General features: G+C 45.3%; 1 protein-coding gene across 3 annotated transcripts in view; it reads left to right on the top strand.

Annotated features, from left to right (window-relative positions):
- CALU (calumenin) overlaps nt 1–25,894 on the top strand; it is a 42,341-nt gene that overhangs the window by 4,759 nt on the left and 11,688 nt on the right. The window contains exons 2-3 of one of the 3 annotated variants that reach the window (XM_033958412.1): nt 10,838–11,072; nt 16,863–17,056. In XM_033958412.1, the coding sequence (XP_033814303.1) occupies nt 10,852–11,072; nt 16,863–17,056 (415 nt within the window). In that variant the 5' untranslated portion in view covers nt 10,838–10,851. Of the gene's footprint in view, nt 1–10,837; nt 11,073–16,614; nt 16,809–16,862; nt 17,057–25,894 lie in introns of those variants that run through there. The other 2 variants (XM_033958411.1, XM_033958410.1) reach the window with 2 other exon arrangements.

Below are 25,894 nucleotides of genomic sequence, written 5' to 3'. Positions count from 1 at the left end.
CCTATAGACCGATATCCCTATTGGGGGTGGATACTAAGATCTTCACGCGCATTCTGGCGGACCGATTGATGAGTTGGATACCTCGGCTGATCCATCCGGATCAGTCGGGATTTGTAGTTGGCAGACAGGTGGGTGATAACACGCGTAGGGTCTATAACTTGTACGACCGGGCCAGGGGTGGGGTAAGAGAGACAGTGTTTTTGTCTATCGATGCTGAGAAAGCGTTCGATAGAGTCTCTTGGCCCTTTTTGTTTCGGGTCTTGGAGTCTGTGGGTTTGGGCCCGAGAATGAGAGACTGGATCCGAGTCCTCTATAATGGGCCCCTGAGTTGTATTAAAGTAAATGGTAGTTATTCGGAGACTTTCTCCCTAGCAAGGGGTACACGTCAGGGGTGTCCCCTCTCCCCGATTCTCTTTGCTTTGACTGTGGAACCCCTGGCGCAGCGTGTGCGGATGAATCCGGATATTCAGGGGGTCATGGTGCCGGGAGGGGACTTTAAGTTGGCTCTGTTTGCGGACGATATCCTGTTTACGGTGGAAGACCCTGCCGAGTCTTTACCGGCTATATTGCAGGAGTTGGAAATTTATGGGAATGTGTCAGGATTTCGGGTCAATATCGGTAAATCGGAGCTTCTTAACATCAACCTACCTGCTGACCGGGTTTCCTATCTTAGAGATCGGTATCCGTTTCGGTGGGTCTCGCATTCATTGCGATACCTAGGGGTATATTTTGGACCGCCGGGAGTGGAGATGTATGACCTCAACTTCCCTCCGCTCTTTCGTCGCATCCGCCAGGATTTGCTTAAATGGAAGGACCTGTATTTCTCTTGGCTGGGCCGGGTGGCCATTGTGAAGATGATGATTCTGCCCCGCTTGTTGTTCTTATTTCAGGTGTTGCCTTTATGGGTGGAGAGGAAAACATTAGAGGGAGTGCAAAGGCATATTTCTAATTTTATTTGGGCGGGTAGACGGCCGAGGGTGAGTAGAAAGGTCTTGTGCATGGGGAGAGGGGACGGAGGGCTGGGAGTCCCGGATGTGGTGAAATATTATCAGGCTGCTCAGCTACGCGCCCTTTTAGAATGGCAGGCGCAGACACCGAAACTGTGGGTGGAAATTGAGCAAAGGTTAAGTGGGGGGGTGCCTTTGTTACATCGGCCGTGGGTACCCGGTAGGGCACGCCTGATGGGGGAGATATCCTCGGTAGCGGTTTCCCTGAGGGTATGGAATCAAACCAGAGCTTGTTTACTGGGGCGTGGGCGTCATTCCTGGTTTACTCCGTTGAGATTCAATCCTGATTTCCCACCGGGGGGAGCGGGGGGAGTTTTCGCAGAGTGGGAGGCACGGGGCTTAGTCTGCATGGGTCAGCTGTGGGACCCGGTGTTGGGTGGGGTGAGATCCTTTACGGACCTCAGGGGCAGGTATGGGCTTGGATTAAGGGATCTGTTCCCCTACATGCAGGTCCTTCACTATGTTAGGACATCGGGTATTTTGGGAGACTTGAGGGGTGGTAAGACGCCCTTTGAATTATTATTGGGCCCAGTGCTTAGGAAGGGAGCTCTCTCTGCGATTTATCGGTGTCTCAATGGTCGGGGGGCCCCCCTTCCATACATGAAGGCCTGGGAGGGTGATTGTGGCTCTGTAATTTCCTGGGACACTTGGGGTGACATATGGGCGGAGATCTCCTCGGCGGGTATAGCGGCTTTGATAATTGAGAACGGATATAAGGTTCTTTTCCGATGGTATTATACTCCTCAGACTGTGGCTCGGTGGCAGGAGGGTGCGAGTGTGCTTTGCTGGAGGGGCTGTGGGGAAGTGGGTACCTACTTTCACATGTGGTGGCAGTGCAGGAGGGTGTGTGGATTCTGGACTGATGTTTTTGCTCGGGTGTCCCGGATCCTGGATGTCCAGATTCCGGCTGATTGGCGACACGCCTTGTTGTTTTGGCATCAATTAGACCTGGCTCGGGGGGACTCTCTGTTCTGCAAACTTGCATTCACTGCTGCTAGATTGGCTGTTGCCTCTCGGTGGAATCAGGTACTTCCACCCACATGGGCCCTGGTAGAGCAACGCATGCTTAATTGGCAGAATCTGTATTACTTAACAGCTTTGAGGCATGGTAAACTACATGGCTATGCTCATGTGTGGCGCCAATTTCGGGCCTCGGTGGGGGTGTGTGGTAGGGGTGGTCGGGGACCTTGAGCTACACTGGGGGTTGGGCCTGGGTGGGCGAGGTTTGGGGGGGCCCTTCTTTATATTCCTTTTTAATGTTTGGGTTGTGTCTGGAAGTGTTTAGTTTTGACCTTATTGATAGCTGTGGGTATGATGTTTTGTCCCGGGGGGGGGGGGGGGTATAGGTTGTGGTGGGGTGGGTATTATAGCTTGTTCTTTTCAGTTTGTACGCTTTGCACATGACTACATAGCTGATTGTGTTTTCGTGTGTGCTTCTGGAGTGGGATGTTCTGCTCATTGAATTTATGTTCTTGTATCTCATGTGCTTTTGCTATGTACTGTTTGGAGTGTTTTCTTAATAAAAGCTTTTCAATTGAAAAAAAAAGAAATTCCATTATCCTTTTCTATAGTTGGTAAAAATAGAATCAAATTGGATCTTTATGCTAAGGAAGAGTTATAGAAAATGCCTAATTACGTGCCAGAGTAAATCAGGGCAGTAAAAGGCCCCGAAGCAGCGTGTGTAGAGTGCTGCACACGCTGCTGGATTCGGCAGATTTGTTGGACCGTGGGAAGGGAAGGGTGGGGGCGGCAAGGGACTAAGGGAGCAGGCAAGACTGAGGGAAGGGAAAGGGGGGGTAAGGGAAACGCTGCTGCTGCACAGGGAAGTGGGGTGGGAGGGAATGCTGCTGCTGCTGTGGCTGTTGCACAGGAAGGGGGGACTAAATGCTGCTGTACAGGGAAGTAGTGGAGGGAGAGGGAATGCTGCTGTGGCTGCTGCACAGGGAAGTGGTGGGGGGGAGAGAGACAGATAGATAGAAAGAAAGCCAGACAGCGAGAGGAAGGGAGACAGAAAGAAAAGAAGAAAGGCACAGGGGCAGAGAGAGACACAGAAAGACAGACAGACAAAGGGGGCCAGGGAGAGAGACAGACAGAAAGAAAGACAGCAGGAGGGAGAGAGACACAAAAAGAAAGACAGGCAGACATATATTCTAGCACCCGTTAATGTAACAGGCTAAAATACTAGTAGATTAATAGATGGGTTATAGTGGGCTATGTTAGAATATGATATGTGACACAAGACACTTCCTGAAAACTTAGAAACATGATAGCAGATAAAGACCATCAGCAGTAACCATTATCTCTTTCTCTCAGAGATCCCACGTGCCTATCCCACGCCTTCTTGAATTCAGACACAGTCTCTGTCTCTACCATTTCTTCCGGGAGACTGTTCCAAGCATCTACCACCCTTTCTGTCAAACAGTATTTCCTTTGATTACTCCGGTGCCTATCACCTCTTAACTTCATCCTATGCCCTCATTACAGAGCTCCCTTTCAATTGAAAGAGCCTCGACTCATTCGCATTTACACCACCTAGACACTCGACTCATTCACATTTAAATGTCTCTATCATATCTCGCCCGCCTTTCCTCCAAGGTATACATATTGAGATCTTTAAGTCGGTCCCCATAAGCCTTGTGACAAAGACTACGCACTATTTTAGTAGCCTTCCTCTGGACCGACTCTGTCCTTTTTATATCTTTTTGAAAGTGCGGCCTACAGAATTTTACACAATATTCTAAATGAGATCTCACCAGAGTCTTATACAGGGGCATCAATACCTCCTTTTTCCTACTGGCCATACTTCTCCCTATGCATCCTAGCATCCTTCTATCTTTTGCCGTCATATTTTCAACCTGTTAGGTCTAGTCATGTAGATCTTAAGGTGGCCAATCTCTAGTGATTCCATGTTGCCTCCAGTTCCGTAATCCACAGGATTCCAGAAACTTCACCATTCTGTTTTAAAAGCGTTTTCATTAATTTGCTTACCACAGAAGTCAGACTTACTGACCTGTAATTCCCTCCTCCCCTGTCCAGCAATAACTCTCCTTTCTCTAGCCTGGCGGCAGCTCACTGTGCTTTAAACTTAGCCACACAGCTGCCGCTAACATTAGTTTAGCCATGGTTTCATCAGGCTACCTCAGTGCTTTTGCTAGCCGGCCCGCCTCGCATCATCGAAGCAGGCCAGTCTAGCAAAGGACCCGAGGCTGCCTGATGAAACCGTGTCTAAACTAATGCTAGCGGTAGCTGTGTGACTAAATTAAAATAACACTGAACTGCTGCTGCTGGTCCGGGGGTGGGGAGAGAAGAAGAGGAAAGCAGGAGTCCCGGCAGCAGAAGGCAGGAAGTTGCAAGTCAGCTGACGCCGATAACCTGACCCTCACAAGTGGACTCTGGCCCCCATGGTTCTAAAGCAGATATTCCAGTGATGGGGAACTCCACTTGTAGATTTCTTTGCTTACAGGACAATGCCCAGTGCATGATGATCTGTCACCTATGACCAGCATCACTATGGAATGCTTTCTCCGTTCTGTGCTTTCTCCGATCCCACTTATTTTCAAGGTCCTTTAGAAGTTCAACAGGGACAATGCACATCTCATCCTTATTGCTCCTCTCTGGCTTAAATAAATTAGAGAGTTATGCAGGGATAGAAATTAAACCCATCCCTGCTGGAAATCAAATCTGTCCCCGCCCATCCCCATAAACTTCAGAAGTAGTTATTTCATTTACAAAGACACTTTATTAATTTGGAAATATTAATTGGGAAGAATACATACTTTGTAAATGGGTCTCTGCCAGAGCCTCTAAAGTAAATATAAATAGTCCAGCTGATGAGAACCCTCAAGCTACATGTCAGCCGAGGACTTCCTCTGAAGGTGGCTAAAAATCCCTCTTATCAAGCTTGGGAGGCAGCTCCAACATCCCTAAGCCACAAATGCTGGCACCTAAGCTCAAGGATGCTGCCAGCGACTGCTACGCGTGATAGAAAGGAGTTCTGGCTACCTTTGGAGGAGGTCCTCAGCTGCTTGGGGATTCCCACCAGTTACAGTAAGGGTCAGCAAGTACTAACATGGAGAAATAAAACCTCTTTTTCTGTTGAACACAATACAAAGACATCTGCTAATTACATTTCCCAAAACTAACATTTCAGTCAATAAATTCCTTTTTTTTACCTTTGTTGTCTGGAGATTTATTTTTCCATCAAGTTGGTTCCAGTTTCTCTTTTTTCTACTTTCCTGTCTTCTGCAAATTCTTCTTCAAGCGGTTGCTGTTAATTTCTCTTTTCCCTCCCTCCCTCCCATTGTACAGCATCCTCCTTTCTATCCTGGTTCATTCTCCCCTCCTGCACAGCATTTCTTCCTCTCTCTTCCATCCCCATGTACAACATGTCTCCCTATCTCTCTGAGGGAAGAGACAGGAGAAGCAGCAGATAAAGGAGAAAAAGGCTGTCAGCAGTTTGAAAAACACCACATATTTACTTTATCCCAGGACAAGCAGGCATGATATTCTCACATGTGGGTGACGTCATCTACGGAGCCCAGATGCGGACAGCTTTTCAAGCAAACTTGATTGAAGATTCAAGTTTGCTGTGCTGCAGCACGCATGTGTGCCTCCTGCTCCACTAGAGGGCGCATCCCCTCCTCGTGGTCTCCAGTTCGGTTTTTTCCGCGAAGCTAAGAAGACTTGTATTTTCTAGCTCTGCCCCCAAGTGCCTTCTTGCACCGCGATTTCTTATTTTATTTCGTTGGAAGTCGCTGTGCACATGTTTCTTGTTTTTATTTTCTTTTCTGCTCCGAATCGCGAAGCCGTGGTTCGTTTTTCTCAACCCGGGGGCTCCCGGGTCGTAGCGGCCGCGTGGCCTTGTAGGCCGCGGCCGGCTGTATTTCTATGTCCCGGCCTGTAACCGGCTTTAAAAAGTGCACCAGGTGCGAGCGTCTGCTGTCCATCACTGACCTGCATCGCTGGTGCATCCTTTGCCTGCTCTGAATCGCTTTTTATGCTTGTCCACCACCCCTCCTCGTTTAGCTTTTTTTCTCATCCAGTTAAAGAATGACATGGTGAAGGATTACCATGGCAATCCGCAGTTAGCCCACAAAAACTGGAAACATGTAGCCAATTTACAGTGGAAACAAGGTCTTCCACCGCCTCGCTAGAGCGGTAGACCTTATTTACGCGGCAAAAGTTCACCAGGGTCAGCGCAGCAGCATCCCTTCAGCTCAGCATCTACTACTCAGTTCCCCTCGCGCCAAGTTTACCCAATCCCGTCAGCTGCGCTGAGACCTTCCTTTAGCCGACGAACCCCTCCTTGATGCAACTTCCAATTTTGCGAAACTGGAAGTTACATCGAGGAGGGACTCATCGACTGAAGGAAAGCATGAAGCAGGCCTCTGAAGATTTTTCAGCATGGCAATGGTTTTTCCTGAAGGAGCCAGCCGCGCCAATGATGAAAAATTTTCAGAAGCTCGTTCTGAGGCCTATCTTCTGCGACGAGCCCCTCCTTGATGTAACTTCTGGTTTCGCGAAACCAGAAGATACATCAAGGAGGGGCTCTCATGTTTGCTTTTAGCCTTCCTAGAAGGGGTTGATTATGTAGTTATTATACTTATGTTGAATGCTGGAAGTATATTTAAAAGAAAAGTCACTTTAGCAAAATGTATTATCTTTGTGTGTGCTTTGTACTCAATTACTATGTCTTAGCAATTTCATCTTTGTTTAAGTCCAAATACTAACTGATTCCAATTATTTACTTTACTCCATGCATGGTAACTGCAGTGGAACCATTGCCAGAGGTAGTGGTAAGAGTGGATTGCGTAGCTGGGTTTAAGAAAGGTTTGGGCAAGTTCCTGGAGGATAAGTCAATATTCTGTTATTGAGAAAGACATGGGGGAAGCCACTGCTTGCCCTGGATCGGTAGCATGGAATATTGCTACTCCTTGGGTTTTGGCCAGGTACTAGTGACCTGGATTGGCTACCGTGAGAACGGACTACTGGGCTTGATGGACCATTGTTCTTTATAGTAGTAATTAGGGGGAACCTGTTTTTACTGCCTGCTTTATATATACACTTCTCCCTCCGTATTCGCGGGGGATGCGGGCGGACCATAGGCGCGAATATGGAAAAACCATGAATAACTTTTTAAATATTATTCGTGGTTTTTAGAAAAAGCCTTCCGTGTTTATTATTGGAACCGCGAATAACTTTTCTACAGCGATTTCTGGGCAGGCAAGCAAGCAGTGATTTCTGGGCAGGCATGCTGGGAAGAAGCCTTTCTCTCTATGGATGCTGGGAAGCAGCATTTTTCTCAGTGCACACTGGGAAGCATGGAAGCAGCGAATTTGTGGGAGAAAGCATGGCATTAGCGATTTTCAGAGTGAATGGTAAGCGATACCATTGGTAATGCGATACTCAGCCCCCCCCCCCAAAATTACATCATCATTAAAGTTCTTTTTCCTTTTACTGTACCGATAAAAAAAGTGTATCATAGAAACATAGAAAGATGACGGCAGAAAAGGGCCAAGGCCCATCAAGTCTGCCCACTATAGACCCTTAAGGGGAGGGTCTATAGTGGGCAGACTTGATGGGCCTTGGCCCTTTTCTGCCGTCATCTTTCTATGTTTCTATGATACACTTTTTTTATCGGTACAGTAAAAGGAAAAAGAACTTTAATGATGATGTAATTTGGGGGGGGGGCTGAGTCAGCTTCCGAAAAATCACGAATAAGTGAATCTGCAGATATGGAAACCGCGGATATGGAGGGAGAAGTGTAAACTCCTGCAGCTGTAATGGTGGTGCTGTGTAAGAATATTTCCTGGTGCAAGTTAATGAACTAAAATGAAGCCTTTTGCTCAGACTTTCATCCCTGTCCATGTGTTTACTTTTATAAGTTAGTCAATACACAATGACATGCAATTTTTTTTGTCCTCTGGGCATGCAAATAATGAACAAATAGGATTACATGAAGCTTGAGTTTAGATTTTTCTTCCCTCAGGACAGGTATTGAACAACTTTTGGGCTTGGCTGGGATAGTAGCTATATGACTCAGGACAGCTGGATCTTATCCTACAATGGAATTAAGAATTCTTTTGACAGAATTATAGGTAGCCAGGATGATGTGTGCAAGAAAATGGGATTGATTGATTGTCTACATACAAGTGAGCTGGAATTAAAGCTTAAGTTTGTTGGATTTTGCTTGTCTTTGAGTAGGTGATACTTTTTTGGATTATGCTAGCATGTTTTTGACTAGCTTTGGAGAACTGTACATTAGTCATTGGGATGTGCTTATAGGGTTAATAGACGTCCGGATTTACCGGACATGTCTTCTTTTTAGAGGACTATACGAGTGTCCGAATGACTTTATCCCCTGTCTGGGATATTCTTCCCTGACCCCCACCTGCCTTCAGCTCCATTGAACTATAATCTTTGGGCCAGCCGGCAGCAGCAGTGAGGTGAGCCTGCTGCCATTGGCCTGTTCCAGAAGCCTTCTTCCTGGATCAACTTCCTATTCCCATATAGGTAAGATGTTCTAGAGCAGGGGTCTCAAAGTCCCTCCTTGAGGGCCGCAATCCAGTCGGGTTTTCAGGATTTCCCCAATGAATATGCATGAGATCTATGTGCATGCACTGCTTTCAATGCATATTCATTGGGGAAATCCTGAAAACCCGACTGGATTGCGGCCCTCAAGGAGGGACTTTGAGATCCCTGCTCTAGAGAGACAGCTTCTGGGGCAGGCTGATGACCGGAGGCTTACCTCGTTGCTGCTTCCAGCTTGCCCAAAGATTAAATTTTGATGAGGAGTTAGGTGGGGCACGGGAGAGCCATAGAGGGAGAGAGAAGCACTGTCCGGTGGGGGTGAGGGGGGGAGGGTTGGAGGGAGAGAGAGAAGCCACACACAGGGAGGTTGGAGGGGAGGGAAAGAGAGCAGCACTAAAGAGAAAGGAGATTAAGGAGATGGGTGAAAGGTGGGGCAGGGGTGAGCCTGGTGAGAGGTAGGACTGGGGATGGGGTGGGGCAGGTGCGAGACTGGTGGAAGGTAGGATGGGAATGAGCTCAGGGTGGGGCAGAGTCATGTGTCCTCTTTTGACTTTAAAAATATGGTAACCCTATGTGCATAATGTAGCATTCAAATGACTATAGTCAATACACTTTTGGTCTCCCTAGAGAATGACACAGGGACAAAGTTTGTCCCCATCCTCGTGAACTCAGTCTGATTCCATATTCAGAAGCCTCAAACAGTTATGATTTTATATTAAACTCATTTTATTAAAGTTTAAAAAGAAACCTATTCTGTACAACTGTTCTTTTATAAATCACAAAGAAAACTGAACAAGGATCAACAACATCCCTGTCCCCTCGAAGGGGAGAGGGCTGGATGATAGAGAATGACACAGGGACAAATTTTCACCATCCCCTGCGGAATCTCTCTATCCTTGTCCTGTCCTCACGAGCTCTCTCCCTGTCTCATTCCTGCAAGCTCTGTCCTCATCTGCATAAACCTCAAATACATTAAAATCTTAAGTGTTTGAGGCTTGTTCGGTTAAGGCAGAGCTTGCAGGAATGGGACAGGGACAGAACTTGTGGGGATGAGATGGGGATATTGTGATCCTGCGGGGACAAATTTGTCTCTGTGTCATTCTGTATGATGTTGGGGGCTGATGTAGACTGCCAGCTAACTTTTATTAACTTTTTTCCTATCGGTGCATGAGCTGATCACCACTAACGGGAAGGGAGACATTTTGTAATGAAATGCAGATTCTCCTAGGACAAGGAAGTTTTTAAATTCTCATGTGGGGGATGTCATCCATGGAGCCCAGTGCCGAAATGCTGCCCAGCATAATTTCTTTAAGCACTTGACGCAGTACTCCCACTGTGTATGCATGGGTGTCTTCCCACTCAACTTACAAGTGTGGAACTAACAGTCTTTCGTCAACCGTGATGTATTGTAAACTGTTTTGGGTGAATCTCTTCCTGAAAAGGTGGTTAATATCCCAGTAAATAAACAACACATTTCTCTGCAGTTCTCTTCAGCGCATTTTATCGTAGCCTTTTTAGGTGCCTTCCTTTGTGGAATTTTTCCTTTTTGCCTTCCATATTTAGTTTCGTTCCCTGTATATTTTTCTTAATGTATTTTGCCACTTAAAGTTACTGCAGTATTTTTAATATGACAGTAATTTGTATACTCATTGAATACTGTATCCCACAGGTAGCATTATGCTGGAAGCTCACAGTAGAAGCCGTGTGGTCAGTGTCTCTAATGCACAGCTTTCCCGATCATCTCCTCAGCCTGTTGTATCAGTGTTCTGGCCAGATTGCCACACCAAATGTGGCCAAAGTGTCACCTGCTCTATCAGTAGTGGACCTGACACTAAGGGCTCCTTTTAAAAAGGTGCGCTAGGGCTTTAACGCGAGGAATAGTGTGCACTACATTGCCGCGCGCGCTAGGCCTTAACGCCAGCATTGAGCTGGCGTTAGTGCTAGAAGCGTAGCGCGTGGTGTAACATGCGTGCGCTAAAAACGCTAGTTCACCTTAGTAAAAGGAGCCCTAAGTGGCAGTCAGAAGGGATGCAATTTGAATATATGTAAGTATAATTCAAAGTAGCGAGATACAAAAAGTTGCTTGTAGTGGATCTTTTGAGTCTTGAGGGCCCTTATTCTGCATAGCTAATTTGAGGTTTTCCTGTTGTGATGTTAAGGAGTTGTGTCATAGGATGTTGCCTGCATGGTGGTGCGTAGTCCTGAGATAGGACTCGTTGAGATGTGCAGAAGACTTTTACTCGATGCAAAATGATCAAATGTTGCTGTGAATAAATCTTATTGCTTTGCTTCTCTCTCAGGGATCATCTCAGTCATGGATGTTATGCAGTTTCTTGTGTACCTATCCCTTTGCACAATCTGTGCTTTGAGCAAACCAACTGACAAGAAAGAGAGAGTGCACCATGACCCTCAGCTGAGCGATAAAGTTCACGATGATGCTCAGAACTTTGAGTATGATCATGATGCATTCCTTGGTGCTGAAGAGGCAAAAACCTTCGACCAGCTGACACCTGAGGAGAGTAAGGAGAGATTGGGGTAAGGCTACAGTCAGCAATCTCTTTGCTGTTCAGCCATTGTTATTTCTGACCAGTCAGGCTTTGGTGCATTCAAAATGTGAAGTTTAGTGTTGTGGAGGCAATGCTTGTTTTGTTTATTTCTCACCTGCCCTTATCCAGGGCGAGTTACATATTAACATACAAAATAAAAGATTTACATTTATTGTACAAAACACTTCAGAGACAAATTACAACAAATTATTTACAAATTACATACTTACATATCAAATTACATATAACATACATGTCGCATCAACGACGAATTTCATTTAAGGCCAAACCCACACATGCGTCAAAATATAAAATTCCATAAGTCATACAAGATGCCTCAATAACAGACATCAATAAACCAAACCATCGAATACCTCTGTGAGCAGCACTCAAGAGTCATCACTCCTTCACCCTCAACCAAACTCAGACCCTATATTTCATTTTAAGTATACTTGAATTTTAAAAACTATATAGCACCCCATTCAGGGTGTGGTTCAGAATCAGGTTTCACTGTAAAGAAAATAGGCAAATGACCATGATGAAACAATAACAAAACCTTAATGTCAGGCAGACTATGGCATAAAGGATGTAGTTGTATAATTACATTTTTGATGGTTTGTACCTGTTGTCCAGATTCTTCAAGTTTTTGAATGACGGGGTATGACCTTTACAATTTCTTCTACCTATTGAGACTTGTGACAGAAGGGGTTGATCTAGGGGCTCAATGGCTGGTGCTTCCACATGAAGAAGCTAGGTTAGATTCTCAGACCCATGCTACCGTCTTACACGATTACAGAACAGAAAATAAAGATCTACTTCTAGTAAGCAGTCAGTTAAATCCTCCATTGAAATCCCCATCACACTTGTCATCACAGCTACTTTTCAGAACTGTCTGGACCATTGAACAAAGCTGTCCTTACAGGAAAGGAGGGGAGCCCATGTAGTTGCTCCCATATCATCTGAGGTGGGTCCCTTCCAATAACTTGGATGCCCTTCACTGGAGTTGCTGCAACTGCAGGGTAGATTTCTCCTTCCTGATGTGATTATGGATTTTTTTGGGGGGGTAACTGCCCTGCTCACTGTACAGTAGCATGCAGTTTGGTTTTTTTTATTGTTTACATCAACAGTATAGGATCAAGAGTTTGACGTTATAAGTGAGTGTGGGAGAATAATGTACAACAGGATGTATATTTGCACATTTAGCACTCGATGAAATAAATGTTCAAATAATTTTCTCTTTCTCTTTTTTTCCCTTCTGCCTACCTGTCCTTCGCTCTTTAGCTTTTGCATTGCTTTATAGTGAATTCCATGTTCAGGCACCCTTTCACTGCTGAGATGATCCAAAATGTGGATATTACAGTGCCAGGCCTATTTCAGGCATTTCCTTCTTCCATGCTGATGTTATTGCTTTGAAAAATTAGGTGTTCTTTTGAATTGTGTGTGGGGGAGGGGGTAGAGGAGGGAAAAATCCAAACTCTTACAGAAAATAGATGACACATGGCAGAACTGCTGCCTGGCTCCCTGATATCTCATCTTAGATATGCTGTTGTGAAGCCAGTACCCCTCACAGCTTCAGGGCAATTGCTTTAATAAGGGATATCAGGAAGGGATAAAAGCTGCTGCTAATTTCTCTTTCTAGTGCAATAGGTGTGTCATTCTTGACAGTAGGGTATTCTCTCCATGCTTGCAAACCGTGCAGAAGGAATCCATTCCAGGTTTTCAACTCTTGTGCTTGCAAGCCAGAAGGTGTCTTTCTGATCTGCTCTGAATATTTCTTTATTATTTGGGGTATTTTTTAATGGTTTTTGCAGCTATCGGTACACCAAAGCTCCCCAGTGAAGGGACAACTCAGCCTGCATGGAGAAGAAGCAGACTTAGGTCTGCAGCTGACAGGTTAATCCAGGGATCTCAAAGTCCCTCCTTGAGGGCTGCAATCCAGTCGGGTTTTCAGGATTTCCCCAATGAATATGAGATCTATGTGCATGCACTGCTTTCAATGCATATTCATTGTGGAAATCCTGAAAACCCGACTGGATTGCAGCCCTTAAGGAGGGATTTTGAGATCCCTGGATTAATCCATTTGGACCTGTTTGGTCAGTCTGCAGAATCTATTGTGGAGCTCGAGGTCCATATCTCTAGTAACTTAGCTCACCTACTGAATCGCAGGGGCTTGAGTGCAGACTGTTAGGCATCTGCGATTTTGCCTTCCCCTCGCAGTTCTGCAGTGGTTGAGGATCAGTCTGACTGGCAGCCTGAAGATATCAGCATTTGGAGGACTGGCTGATTGAGGAAGTGATTCTTCTCCCAGATCCAGCTACTACTTAGAGCTGAGGCAGGCTGCAATATCTTCAGAGCATATCTTATCTAATCTTCCATTTGTGAGTTGCACAAACCTCAACAAGCTCAAGGCGATTAATCAGAGATCAGAAGGGGAAAGGAGAGGGGAAGGAAAGGGGGGGGGCAAGAGAGACAAGGGGAGGAGTCTAAGTAGTAAGTGAGTAAGGCTATTGCAGCCTATGGACAAAATCAGGAGAGTTTGGAAAACCTGAACACATCCCCTGCCACATCCCCTAGGGTTTCCCACACAGCATGTAAAGGGAAGGTGGGAGTGTCAGGCTTAGCCTCCCCTTTCCTCTTTAGACCTGAGGAACCAGTCAGGGGTCTGCCTACCATGAGAAAATAGATTAGGTTTGTACCTTGCTAATATCTTTTCTAGTAGATAGCTGTGTCATTCTGGAATCCTGCCCGGTCAGTATTTGCCTGCCTCAGTCAGTATTTGCCTGCCTCAGGAAATTTGAGTCAAAACTAAGATTTTTATGGTAGTCGAGCTTAAGGATATGAAGACTAATCTAGTATTGTAACACATTGAGGGAATGTTTAAGCTCTATAAATGTTTCCGATTGTTATAGTTATTTCAATGGTTTGATTGTTCACTTATGTTTATCCAAAAAAATATAATAAATTGAGAGTAAAAGTCATATATTACTGAATCCTCATAAACAAAATCAATCTATACACCAAGAGAATTCAAACAAAAAAGAAATTATAAAATAATATAATTGTGTTTAATGAACAAAATACCAAATGTTGTCCCCTTCCTACCTTCTCAATGAAACAGTTCAAAACAAGCAATCAAAACGTAGTAATGTATCAATTATAATGTTTAACATATTTGTTATACTTTCAGAGCAGAACAGATTTGTAGTTTGGGGAGTCTCCTCATACCCCTCCTTAGGTGCTCCTATATAGAGCTATTGCCTGCTTTGGTACAAACTGAAGGAGGAAATGGAGCCCTCTGGAGGAGGAGGAGTTGAAAACCTGTAATAGATTCCTTTTGCATGGCTCGTGAGCCTAGAGAGAATACCCTACTGTGCAGAATAACACACCTATCTACTAGAAAAAATAAGCAAGGTAAGAACCTAATCTCTCTTTTTTTTTGGGGGGGTCTTGCTTCTTCTCTGATGGTGAACAGTCCCACTAGGTTGCTTCGAAAGACCATCTTACACTACTAGCTATTTCCTGAAAATCTTCTCCTCTGCTTTTTGGGAGTAGGTTTCATTTTGTTGCAGAATGTCTTTGCTTTGTTGCTTGGCCTCAGCTTGGGATTAGTATTTTCTCTTAACATGCCTTTACTGGTGCAGTGTTTAAAAAGTAAAGTAGGAGGTGAGGAGTGGCCTAGTGGTAGAGCTGCTGCCTCAGCACCCTGAGGTTGTGGGGTTGAATCCCAGCACTGCTCCTTGTGACCATAGGCAAGTTTCTTATTCCTCCTTTGCCCCAGGTACAAAATAAGTACTTATATATATGTAAACCGCTTTGAATGTGTAACCACAAAAAGGCAGTATACAAGCCCCATTCCTTTTTCCTTATAAAGTGTACTGTAAAACTATCTTTATTTAACAGCTGGAATTTTTTTTTTAAATAGTTGAAATATGCAAATATAGCTTTATTTGTCATTAATTTCTAGTGATAGGTAGGAATTGATTCAATCTGATGTACAGTTTTCTCCATGTATTGTAATATAATTGCACCAGTGAATGCAAAGAATTCTTAGGGCAAGTATGACTACTATAAGCAGAGAGGCTGTTATATGGGATATAGAATTTCCATTTCAGAACCTTTCTATAATCTAATTTTGGATCTTCTTTAAGGCCTGTTAGACAGTCTCAACAGGGGTTGTCATCTATAGCCTCTTAGGAAGGTCCCAGTCATCTTGAATGAACTGTCAATCATGGCTCATACCCATGTTTCCCTGAAAAGACAGTGTCTTATATTCATTTGGGGCCCAAAAAAGGCACTAGGTCTTATTTTCGGGTAGGACTTATTATTTTCATGTACATGATCATCTCGCCCTTCCTCTCCTTCACCCCAATTCTTCCTCTTTCCCCTACATATGCAACATCTTTCCTCCCCTCTCACCCATCCCCTTGTGCCTTTTCTCTGCAGCATCTTTCTATCCCTCCCTCCCTTCCATCCCTTGTGCAGCAGAACCCTTGAGCGCCCACTGCAGAGACGAACCCCCACTGACCCTCCATCCTTCCCTCCCATCCAAACTCCGCTGACCACGACCATAAATACCTTCTGGCAGAGGAGCGACGGGACATTAGCATTCACAGGCTGCTTCACGGCCTTCTCGCAGGGGTCTTCTCTGTGCCGTTTTACTGATGATGTCATCAGTGACGCAGCAGAGGGAATTCTCCAGCCTGTTTAGAGTGCTGCTGGCCTGAAGCTGCTCTGGAGGAAGGTATTTATGGCTTGCAGGGTTCGGATGGGAGGGAAGGATGGAGGGTCGGGGGGGGATGTACGGTTGCTGGCGACTAGGGCTTATTTTCGGGGGTAGGGCTTATATTAAGACCTACCCCGAAAATCATGCTAGGGCTTATTTTCAGGGAAACACGGTAGTATTTTCCAGTTTTTCTCCCCTATCCTTTCCCTCTAAAGCAGGGATCATCTCAAAGTCCCTCCTTGAGGGACGCAATCCAGTCGGGTTTTCAGGGTTTCCCTAATGAATATGCATTGAAAGCAGTGCATGCATATAGATCTCATGCATATTCATTGGGGAAATACTGAAAACCCAACTGGATTGCGGCCCTCAAGGAGGGACTTTGAAACCCCTGCTCTAAAGGGTAAACCTTCGGGGGCTTTTCTCAGTGTTAATTGGTTGCAGCTTCCTTTTTAAAGCTACTTCCATGCCAGTCACTTGAAGTTAGCACAGGAACAGGATTGACACAACCCTTTCTAGTGATTAGTCCAAGAATCAAGCTCTAGTTTCTAATGTGACTTCTCAGTTGAGTGCTAAATTCCAGCTGTTGGCCTGATCTAATGTAGAATGGATGCCTCTAGCAGTTCAATAGAGGAGCCAAATGAGGAAAATCTGAGCCTAAACTACTTGGCTTATGTTTTGGCCCATTTCCTTTTCCTAGAAACTCCATAAAGCAGCCACTCTGCCTATAGAAAAAATACTCCAAGCTCCATTGTTAGTGGTAGAGCCCTTTTCTTTTAACCTTTTGCTGGATTTTCTGCGTTTTCTACAGAAAGATTGTAATTAAAATAGATGAAGACAAGGACGGGTATGTAACTGTGAAGGAGCTGAGAGACTGGATAAAACATGCCCAAAAGCGTTGGATTTATGAGGACGTAGAGCGCCAGTGGAAGGGGCACGACCTCAATGAGGACGGCCTCATCTCCTGGGAGGAATATAGAAACGCCACCTACGGCTACATTTTAGGTAGGTCTCTGCTGTGCCTCCGGTGCCTTGAAACATGCTGTTTTGTCTTTGTAGAATGATTGTAGATAAAATAGACTCGGATAAGGATGGGTTTGTGACGGAGGGGGAGCTGAAAGCCTGGATTAAGAAGGCCCAGAAGAAATACATATATGACAATGTGGAGCGCCAGTGGCACGAATTTGACTTGAATCAAGACGGCGTCATCTCCTGGGATGAGTACAGAAACGTGACCTATGGCACTTACCTGGGTAAGGGGGGAGGTGATTGACAGCAGTGCTTTCAAGTCAATAGTGCAGGTTATATGAGGGAGAAGGGAGAGTTGTGGTAGCCTTATGACCTTGTATGAAATTTAGCAAGGATGTACAACATGAGAAACATAAAAGTTGTGAAAAAAATTACATAGTCCATTCTGCTGATCCTATAGTACACACAACTTTCAAAAATGAATTACCGTATTTTTTGTTCTATAAGACTCACCTGACCATAAGATGCACCCACCTGTACAGGAGGAAAAACCAAGAAAAATAAAATTGTAAGCAACTAGACGTGCCTTGTTCCCTCCCTAGTGGTAGGCCGGGACAGAGTACAGGGCACGTCTAGTGGTGGGCTCGTCTAATGGTAGGCGCGTGTAGTGCCAGCCAGCCAGTCCCAAGCCAGTCAGCAGCACCCCCCCCCCCCCCCCCCCACTGGTACCATTTTTTTTTTTTTTTTTTTTTGGCATCCTGGCTCCAAGCGCGCTTTCCACGCTCCTGCCTCAGTTTCTCTGCTCTCTTCCAGCAGCTGCACAGCAGTGCACAAGGCAGACACACACTTTTTGCGTGCCTGCCTGGTCCCGTGCTGCATTCCAAATGGCTGCCATGAGTTCTCGCAGGACTCGCGAGAACTGACGGCAGCCATTCGTAGTGCAACGCAGGACCATGCAGACACGCAAAAAGTGCACGCCTGCCTCATCAGGGTCAGGGGCCTTCCATGGGGGCAATTGCTGCAGGGGGACAGAAAACTGAACAAGACCAGCTCACTCACAAGTGCTATGTAGCAAACCTGGCTTTATTTCCCTGATCATATCCTTTTCTTTCACCTCAGGAGCTGTGAGGGAAGTTTTAGTGATCACATAACAGTGATTCTTAGTGGCCGGATTTAGGGCTTATGATTGCAGGATACTGGAAGGAGTACTGATACATGGTCCCCCCATCCTTGAGAATATTGCTGCAGTGATTGGGTAAGGGAGGAGGAAGGGGATATAAAATGAGGGTCCGATTTCCAGGTAGCTGTGAATGAAGCTCACGGCACCAAATCCCAGCCTCTCTTCCAATTAAACTGGATGCCAAAAGGAACAAGAGGAAAAAGCCAGTGTAATAAAATTGATCTAATGGTCAAGTGTCCCCTTTTGTTTTAATTTTGATTAAAGCAGATTCTCTTATTTTATGGTTCAGAAATCAATTGTCCACATATTGTTTGGGTCCGGAAGGATTAATAGGCGTTAAACAGACGAGAGTCAGGGAAGGCTAATAAGATGCTCGGGTGCAAAAAAAAAATAGGAGATGTGGATTAGTATGCACTTGTTTCATTGGTATGCCTTAAATTTACTGCACATAATTAATTTTGTTAAATGTATGAATTAATTGAAAAGTCTAAACATCCAGAAACAAAACAGAAAATTATTTGCTTATGCCTATCCCTGCTGAAGAAGAAAGAATGGGAAGAAGTTTCAAGAACTGGGCAAAATACAAAGTAGCATCTACAAAGGGGCACTGAGGTGGTGGCAAGTCAAGAGGGCCATGAAAAGCCATGTTTCACATGGCACTAAAGATTTTCTGTCTAAAAGAAAGGAAGAGCTGGCTTCAATAACATAGTAAATGACGGCAGGTAAAGACCTGAACGGTCCATCCAATCTGCCCAATAGTTATACCCATTACAAATACATGATTAAATTAACTTCTTTTCTTTGCTATTTCTGGGCCATGATATTGTCCTAATTTTCAAATGCTGAAGTTGCCATCTAATCAAGTCATTGTGACATCACTGCTGAGGTTGGCTCTTAGGCATTGGTGGAATGAGGCATTATGACATCACAATCTCAGCTCTGGAATGTTGCTACTCTCTGGGTTTCTGCCAGGTAACGTAGTAAATGACGGCAGATAAAGACCTGAACGGTCCATCCAGTCGGGGCCCATTAATTAGTCTCATTAAAAATACATGATTAAATTAACTTGTCTTTTTTCTTTGATATTTCTGGGCCTTAGACTAAAGCCTACCTGGTATTGTCCCAGGTTCCAACTGTTGAAGTTGCCATCTAAGCTCACCAGTGTATCCAATCATCCTGTTGTTTGCAAAATATCTACTGTAAAGTCTGGCTAGTAACGTCCTCATATTCCAAGTTAGTGGAGTTCCCATTGATGCCTTTCCCAGCCCATCTTACGCCGAATCACCATATATGGAACACTAACTGTACAAGGTACCAGAAGGAAGAAAACTCAGAGACAACAGTGAAGGGAGAAAACTGAGATGGTGATGGGCATATGGAATAGAGGAGCCAAAACGGGGAGGGGTGGGGGGAGAATTCAGGCATGTTTGGAACAGATATAAAAAAAAACCTTAGAGCAGTGCTTCTCAAGCATCTTTTGGAGGCTTACGTAGCCAGTGAGGTTTTCAAGATTACCACAATGAATATGCATGAAATAAATTTGCATATATTGGGTGTCTAGAGCAGTAGTTCCCAACCCTGTCCTGGAGGACCACCAGGCCAATCGGGTTTTCAGGCTAGCCCTAATGAATATACATGAGAGAGATTTGCATATAATGGAAGTGATAGGCATGCAGATCTGCCCCATGCATATTCATTAGGGCTAGCCTGAAAACCTGATTGGCCTGGTGGTCCTCCAGGACAGGGTTGGGAATCACTGGTCTAGAGATATGCAGGTTTGTCTCATAAACAGAAGAATAGCAGGCTCAGGAGCAATTTAAGGAAATACTTTTTTACAGAAAGGGTGGTTGATGCGTAGAATATAGTCTCCTTGTAGAGATGGTGGAGACTGTGTCTGAATTCAAAAAAATATGGGCTAGGCATGTGGGATCTCTTAGGAAGAGGAGGAGATAGACTGGATGGTCCATTTGGCCTTTATCTGCCATCATGTTTCTATCTTTCCTCATGAAAGAGGAGTTCCATCCTCTTTTATCATTTTGTTGTTTTTTTTTTTTAATCTTTATTCATTTTTACAACATTTTATCATTTTGGTCCTTCTTTGATCCTTTTTTTTTTATTCCACTATATCTTTTTTTTTGAGATATGGAGACCAGAATTGAATGCAGGTGAGGTCACACCATGGAGCAATACAGTCATTATAATATTCTTGGTCTTATTTACCATTCCTTTCCTAATAATTCCTAGCATCCTGTTTGCCTTTTTGGCCGCCACCTCACACTGAGTGGAAGATTTCAGTATATTGTCACCTACAATGACACCTAGATCCTTTTTCTTGGATGCTGACTCCTAAGGTGGACCCTAGCATCTGGTAACTATGATTTGGGTCATTCTTCTAAATGTGCGTCACTTTGCATTTCTCCATCTGCTATTTGTATGCCCAGATTTCCAACTTCCATATTCATTGTTTTAAGACTTCCAATAATCTGACTAGCTAGGTGTTCCTCCAGGAGAGGATTAAGAAAGCACAGTTACTTACCGTAACAGTTGTTATCCAGGGACAGCAGGCAGATATTCCCACACATGGGTGACGTCACCGACGGAGCCCCGCAGCGGACAGATTCGAAAGCAAACTTGCTTGAAGATCTCGATCTTTCGAGCACTGTACCGCGCATGCGCGCGTGCCTTCCCGCCCGAACTAGGGGGCGCATCTCCTGAGAGGATCCTCAGTTCAGATACCTAGCCAAGAAGCCAACCAGGGGAGGTGGGAGGGTTGTTGGAATATCTGCCTGCTGTCCCTGGATAACAACTGTTACGGTAAGTAACTGTGCTTTATCCCAGGACAAGCAGGCAGCATATTCCCACACATGGGTGACCTCCAAGCTAAGTAAAAAGGGATGGAGGGAAGTTGGCAATTTACGAAAAAAGATTTTGCAAAACAGATTGGCCAAAGTGGCCATCCCTCCTGGATAAGGAATCCAGACAATAATGAGAGATGAAAGTATGAACCGAGGACCAAGTGGCAGCTTTGCAGATTTCCTCAATGGGAGTTGATCGAAGGAAAGCTACAGATGCCGCCATAGCTCTAACTTTGTGGCCCGTCACTCGACCTTGCAGAGGAAGACCAGCCTGAGTGTAGCAGAAAGAAATACAAGCAGCCATCCAGTTGGAGATTATGCATTTTGATATAGGACGTCCCAACTTTTTTGGATCAAATGAGATGAAAAGTTGAGGAGATGTTCTGTGAAGTTGAGTGCGTTGGAGGTAGAAAGCCAAAGCACGTTTACAGTCCAAGGTATGAAGAGCAGCTTCTCCAGGATGAGAATGAGGCTTTGGAAAAAACACAGGTAGAACAATAGACTGATTGATGTGAAATTCTGAAACAACTTTAGGTAAGAATTTAGGATGAGTACGGAGGACCACTTTGTCATGGTGAAAAACTGTGAAGGGTGGATCTGCAACTAAAGCTTGTAGCTCACTGACTCTTCGAGCAGAAGTGAGAGCAATCAAAAACACAGCTTTCCAAGTGAGATACTTGAGGTGGGCTTTGTCAAGCGGTTCAAAAGGAGGTTTCATAAGTTGAGCTAAAACAACATTGAGATCCCAAACCACTGGAGGTGGTTTAAGCGGTGGATGGAGATTGAGAAGTCCTTTCATAAAGCGAGAAACGATAGGATGTGCAGAAAGGGGTTTTCCATCCAAAAGCTGATGAAAAGCAGCTATAGCACTAAGATGGACTCGAATAGATGTAGTTTGAAGTCCAGATTGTGATAAATGGAGTAAGTAGTCCAGAACGGATGTCAAGGAGGAAGATCTGGGTGGCAAGTGACGTGTAGAACACCAAGCAGAAAATCTAGTCCACTTCTGGCCATAACATTGTCTAGTTGATGGTTTTCTGGAAGCAAGTTAGATATCTTGAACAGACGGAGAGAATTGAGAAAAGTCTGTTATGCAGAAAGGTACCAAGCTGTTAAATGTAGAGACTGCAGATTGGGATGAAGCAAGGATCCTTGACTCTGCGTGAGTAGAGAGGGAAATACTGGTAGAAGAAGAGGCTCCCTGGTGCTGAGTTGAAGTAGAAGGGAGAACCAAGGTTGTCTGGGCCACCGAGGAGCTGTCAGAATCATGGTGGCATGTTCTGACTTCAGTTTGACTAGAGTCTTGAGAATCAGAGGAAACGGAGGAAAAGCATAAAGGAACTGATTCCTCCAGTCCAGTAGAAACGCATCCGCTTCGAGACGTTGAGGGGCATAGATGCGGGAGCAAAATTGAGGCAGTTTGAAGTTGAGAGGTGACGCAAACAGATCTATCTGTGGAGTTCCCCAACGGGCAAAGATTTGGCGAAGAGTAGGAGAATTGAGTGTCCATTCGTGAGGCTGTAGAAGACGACTCAATTTGTCCGCCAAATAATTGTGTTGACCCTGAATATAAACAGCTCTGAGGAAGATGTTGTGAAGAATTGCCCAATGCCACAATTTCAGAGCTTCTTGACAGAGGGAGTGAGAGCCCGTCCCTCCCTGTTTGTTGACATAATACATGGCTACCTGGTTGTCGGTACGTACAAGAATCACCATGTCGTGAAGGAGATGTTGAAAAGCTTTGAGAGCATAGAATATCGCTCTGAGTTCCAATAGATTGATATGACACCGACGCTTGAGTCCAGAGACCCTGAGTGCGAAGACCGTCCACATGAGCTCCCCATGCGTACATTGATGAGTCGGTTGTGAGGACTTTCTGATGAGGAAGAGGGTGGAACAGCAAGCCTCTGGAAAGATTTAAAGAGAGCATCCACCAACGGAGAGACTTCCGCAATGAAGGAGTTATGGAAATCAGTCGAGTTGGTGGATCCACTGATTGCTGCCATTGGGATGCCAGTGTCCATTGAGGAATACGAAGGTGAAGTCTGGCAAAAGGAATCACATGAACTGTAGAAGCCATGTGACCGAGCAGAACCATCATCTTTCGTGCTGGAACAGTTGAAAGTTGGAAGAGTTGTTGAGAAATCTGAAGCAGGGCGGCCTGACGTGGTTGTGGAAGGTATGCTCTCAGATTGATAGTGTCCAGAGTTGCTCCTATGAATTGGAGAGACTGAGAAGGAGTCAACTGAGATTTGGGAAACTTGATGTGAAATCCCAAACTTTGTAGAAAAAGAATAGTCTGTTGGGTCGCTGCAATAACCCCTGAAAAAGAGGGAACCTTGATGAGCCAGTCGTCTAGGTATGGAAATACTTGGAGACCCTGGTTGCGAAGAGCTGCAGCCACGACCACGAGACATTTTGTGAAAACCCTGGGAGAAGAAGCCAATCCGAAGGGGAGAACTCGGTACTGCAGATGAAGGCTTCCTACTTGGAATCTGAGGTACTTGCGAAATGCTGGATGAATAGGGATATGAGTATACGCCTCTTTGAGATCAAGGGAACACATCCAATCCCCTTGGTCCATTAAGGAATATAAAGTTGGCAGTGTGAGCATTCGAAATTTCTCTTTGACTAGATATTTGTTGAGAGCTCTGAGATCCAGGATCGGTCGCAAATCCCCCGTCTTTTTGGGAACTAGAAAATAACGGGAGTAGAATCCCAAGTTCCTTTGGGAAAGAGGAACTTCCTCCACAGCTCGTAGGAGAAGCAGAGCTCGAGCTTCTTGGAGAAGAAGGGGAAGATGCGACTGATTGGAAGGACACTCTCTTGGATGGCAATCTGGAGGCACCTCAAGGAGCCGAAGAAAGTATCCCTCTCGTAGGATGGTAAGCACCCAGAGATCTGATGTAATGAGCTCCCACTGGTGATAAAATGTGGAAAGGCGACCCCCTATGGGGAGGGGAGAATTTGGAAATAGAGAAATTTGAATGCTCATGTCGAGATTGTCAAAAAGACTGAGCAGGCTTGGTGGCAGCAGGAGTCTGAGATTTTTGTTGTCGCTGTTGTTGAGGAGGACGAGGAGGAGGAGGTCTTGAAAAAGCAGGAGTCGTTTTCTGAGGATAACGACGTGGAGTCTGTTTGAAACCTCTAGTTGGTGCAGGTTTAGGTTTTGGTCGAATGAGGGAAGCAAAAGAGCGTTCATGTTCTGAAAGACGCTTGGTAGCTGCCTCAATAGAGTCATCAAATAATTCATTTCCCTGACAAGGTAGATTTGCCAATCTTCTTGAAGGTTGGGATCCATGTCGCATAGCTACAGCAAAGGCCGATACTCGAGACGAGAGTTCAAATGCATCATATGAGGCTTGTAACATGAAGAGTCGTAATTGAGAAAGAGTCTTAAGGATGAGTTTAAATTCTGAAAGACGAGTGGTAGAGATATCCGGGTAAAAAGATGGTAAAATCTTCAGAAAATGGTTGAAGTAGGACGTAAAGATGTAGCTGTAATTAAGAACTCTATTTGCCATCATAGAGTTTTGGTATAAACGGCGACCAAACTTATCCATGGTATGACCTTCTCTACCTGGAGGAACTGAAGCATAGAGGATTCTACTACCAGGGATTGATGAGATAGTTGAGACTTTTCATAACCTTTACATGGAACTGTTCGATAATGGGATTCCAATTTAGATGGAATGGCAGTGATGGAATAAGGAGTCTCCATATTACGAACAAAGGTTTGTTTCAGAACAGGAGTCATAGGTAATCTGAGGGACTCTTTCGGTGGACGAGGAAGCTCCATATCTGCTAAATATTCAGGAGTATATTTAGAATCTGAATGAAGATCCAGTTTGAGAGCTTGTCCCATATCAAAAATAAATTTGGCAAAAGAAATGGATTTGGAATCAGACGCTTCCTCAGGAGATACACTGCGAGATTTAGGAAGAGCTGAGTATGAGGGAGAAGCCTCTCTAGAATATGGTGAAAGTGGTTCTGAGTCTAGACGTAGAGTCACAGAAGAAGCTGCACTGTGAGGTGGAGTAAGAGAATGTTTTCTCTTCAGGCTCCTGGATGGAGAAGTACCAGGTGTACGTGGTACAGAATGAGTCGAGGTCTGTGGTGAACTTCGATGGTGGAGTCTTCGGTCGAGAAGGACTTCGAGTCGATGCGCGATGGTGTCGAGATCTGTGCTTCAGCTTCGAAGAATGAGGCAGAGAAGTCTCGGTATCCAATGCCGAAGACTCCCTCCGAAGCTTGGGAGCAATAGGTCTCGAATGCTTCGACCGGTGCTTCGGAGGAGGCGAGTCTGGAGAAGAATCAGACGAAGAAATTTTCTTCGGTGTCCTGGATCGGCCTCGAGATACTGGAAGCTCTGGTTGTGTGACAGGCTGATCAGTCCGAGGCAAGGTCGAGGACGGGACCAATTGAGCCACTAAGGAGGAAATCTGAGTGGTGAGTATAGATTTCAGCATGTCCTCCAGCATCGGCACCGAGACAGAAGATTCTGACCTCGTAGGTGCAGCAGTACGCTCCGAAGAGGGCGACCTCGAAGGTGAGTATTCCCTTATCTTGGAGGTACGCTTGGAAGATGGACGTGCAGAGGAGTCTGGTGGCTTCTTGGGTACGGTACCTGAAAGAGAACCCGGAGACTTACCCCCCATAGAAGACTTCGCAGATGGCACCGTCTTCGAGGGAACCGAAGCAGGTAAGGTCGAGGCCTTCGAAACCGAAGCTCCAGCCGGAGCCTGGGTCGAAGCCTTCGAGACCATAGTCGTCGATGTCGTCGGAGTCGAAGCCTTCGAGACCGGGGCAGCCGCCGAGGTCGAAGCAGAATCCGAAGGTTGCTCCATGTCTCCGAAAAGTTGAAAAAATTGAGCGCACCGGTGTCGAAAAGCCTGTGGAGTAAGAGTGAAACAACGGTGACAATCTTCTGGGGAATGAGTGGGACCCAGGCACTGTAGACAGCGGCAGTGGGGATCGGTGACCGAAATCACACGATTACACTGGCGACAACGTTTGAACCCGGTAAGAGGCCGGGACATGGAAAAAATAAACTCCGTGTCGAACGAAAGGAGCAAATGGGCCTAGGC

This window comes from Geotrypetes seraphini, chromosome 9 (assembly GCF_902459505.1).
Source record: "Geotrypetes seraphini chromosome 9, aGeoSer1.1, whole genome shotgun sequence".
In the NCBI taxonomy this organism is placed as follows: Eukaryota; Metazoa; Chordata; class Amphibia; order Gymnophiona; family Dermophiidae; genus Geotrypetes; species Geotrypetes seraphini.
This window is presented reverse-complemented; position numbering and strand designations above follow the sequence as displayed.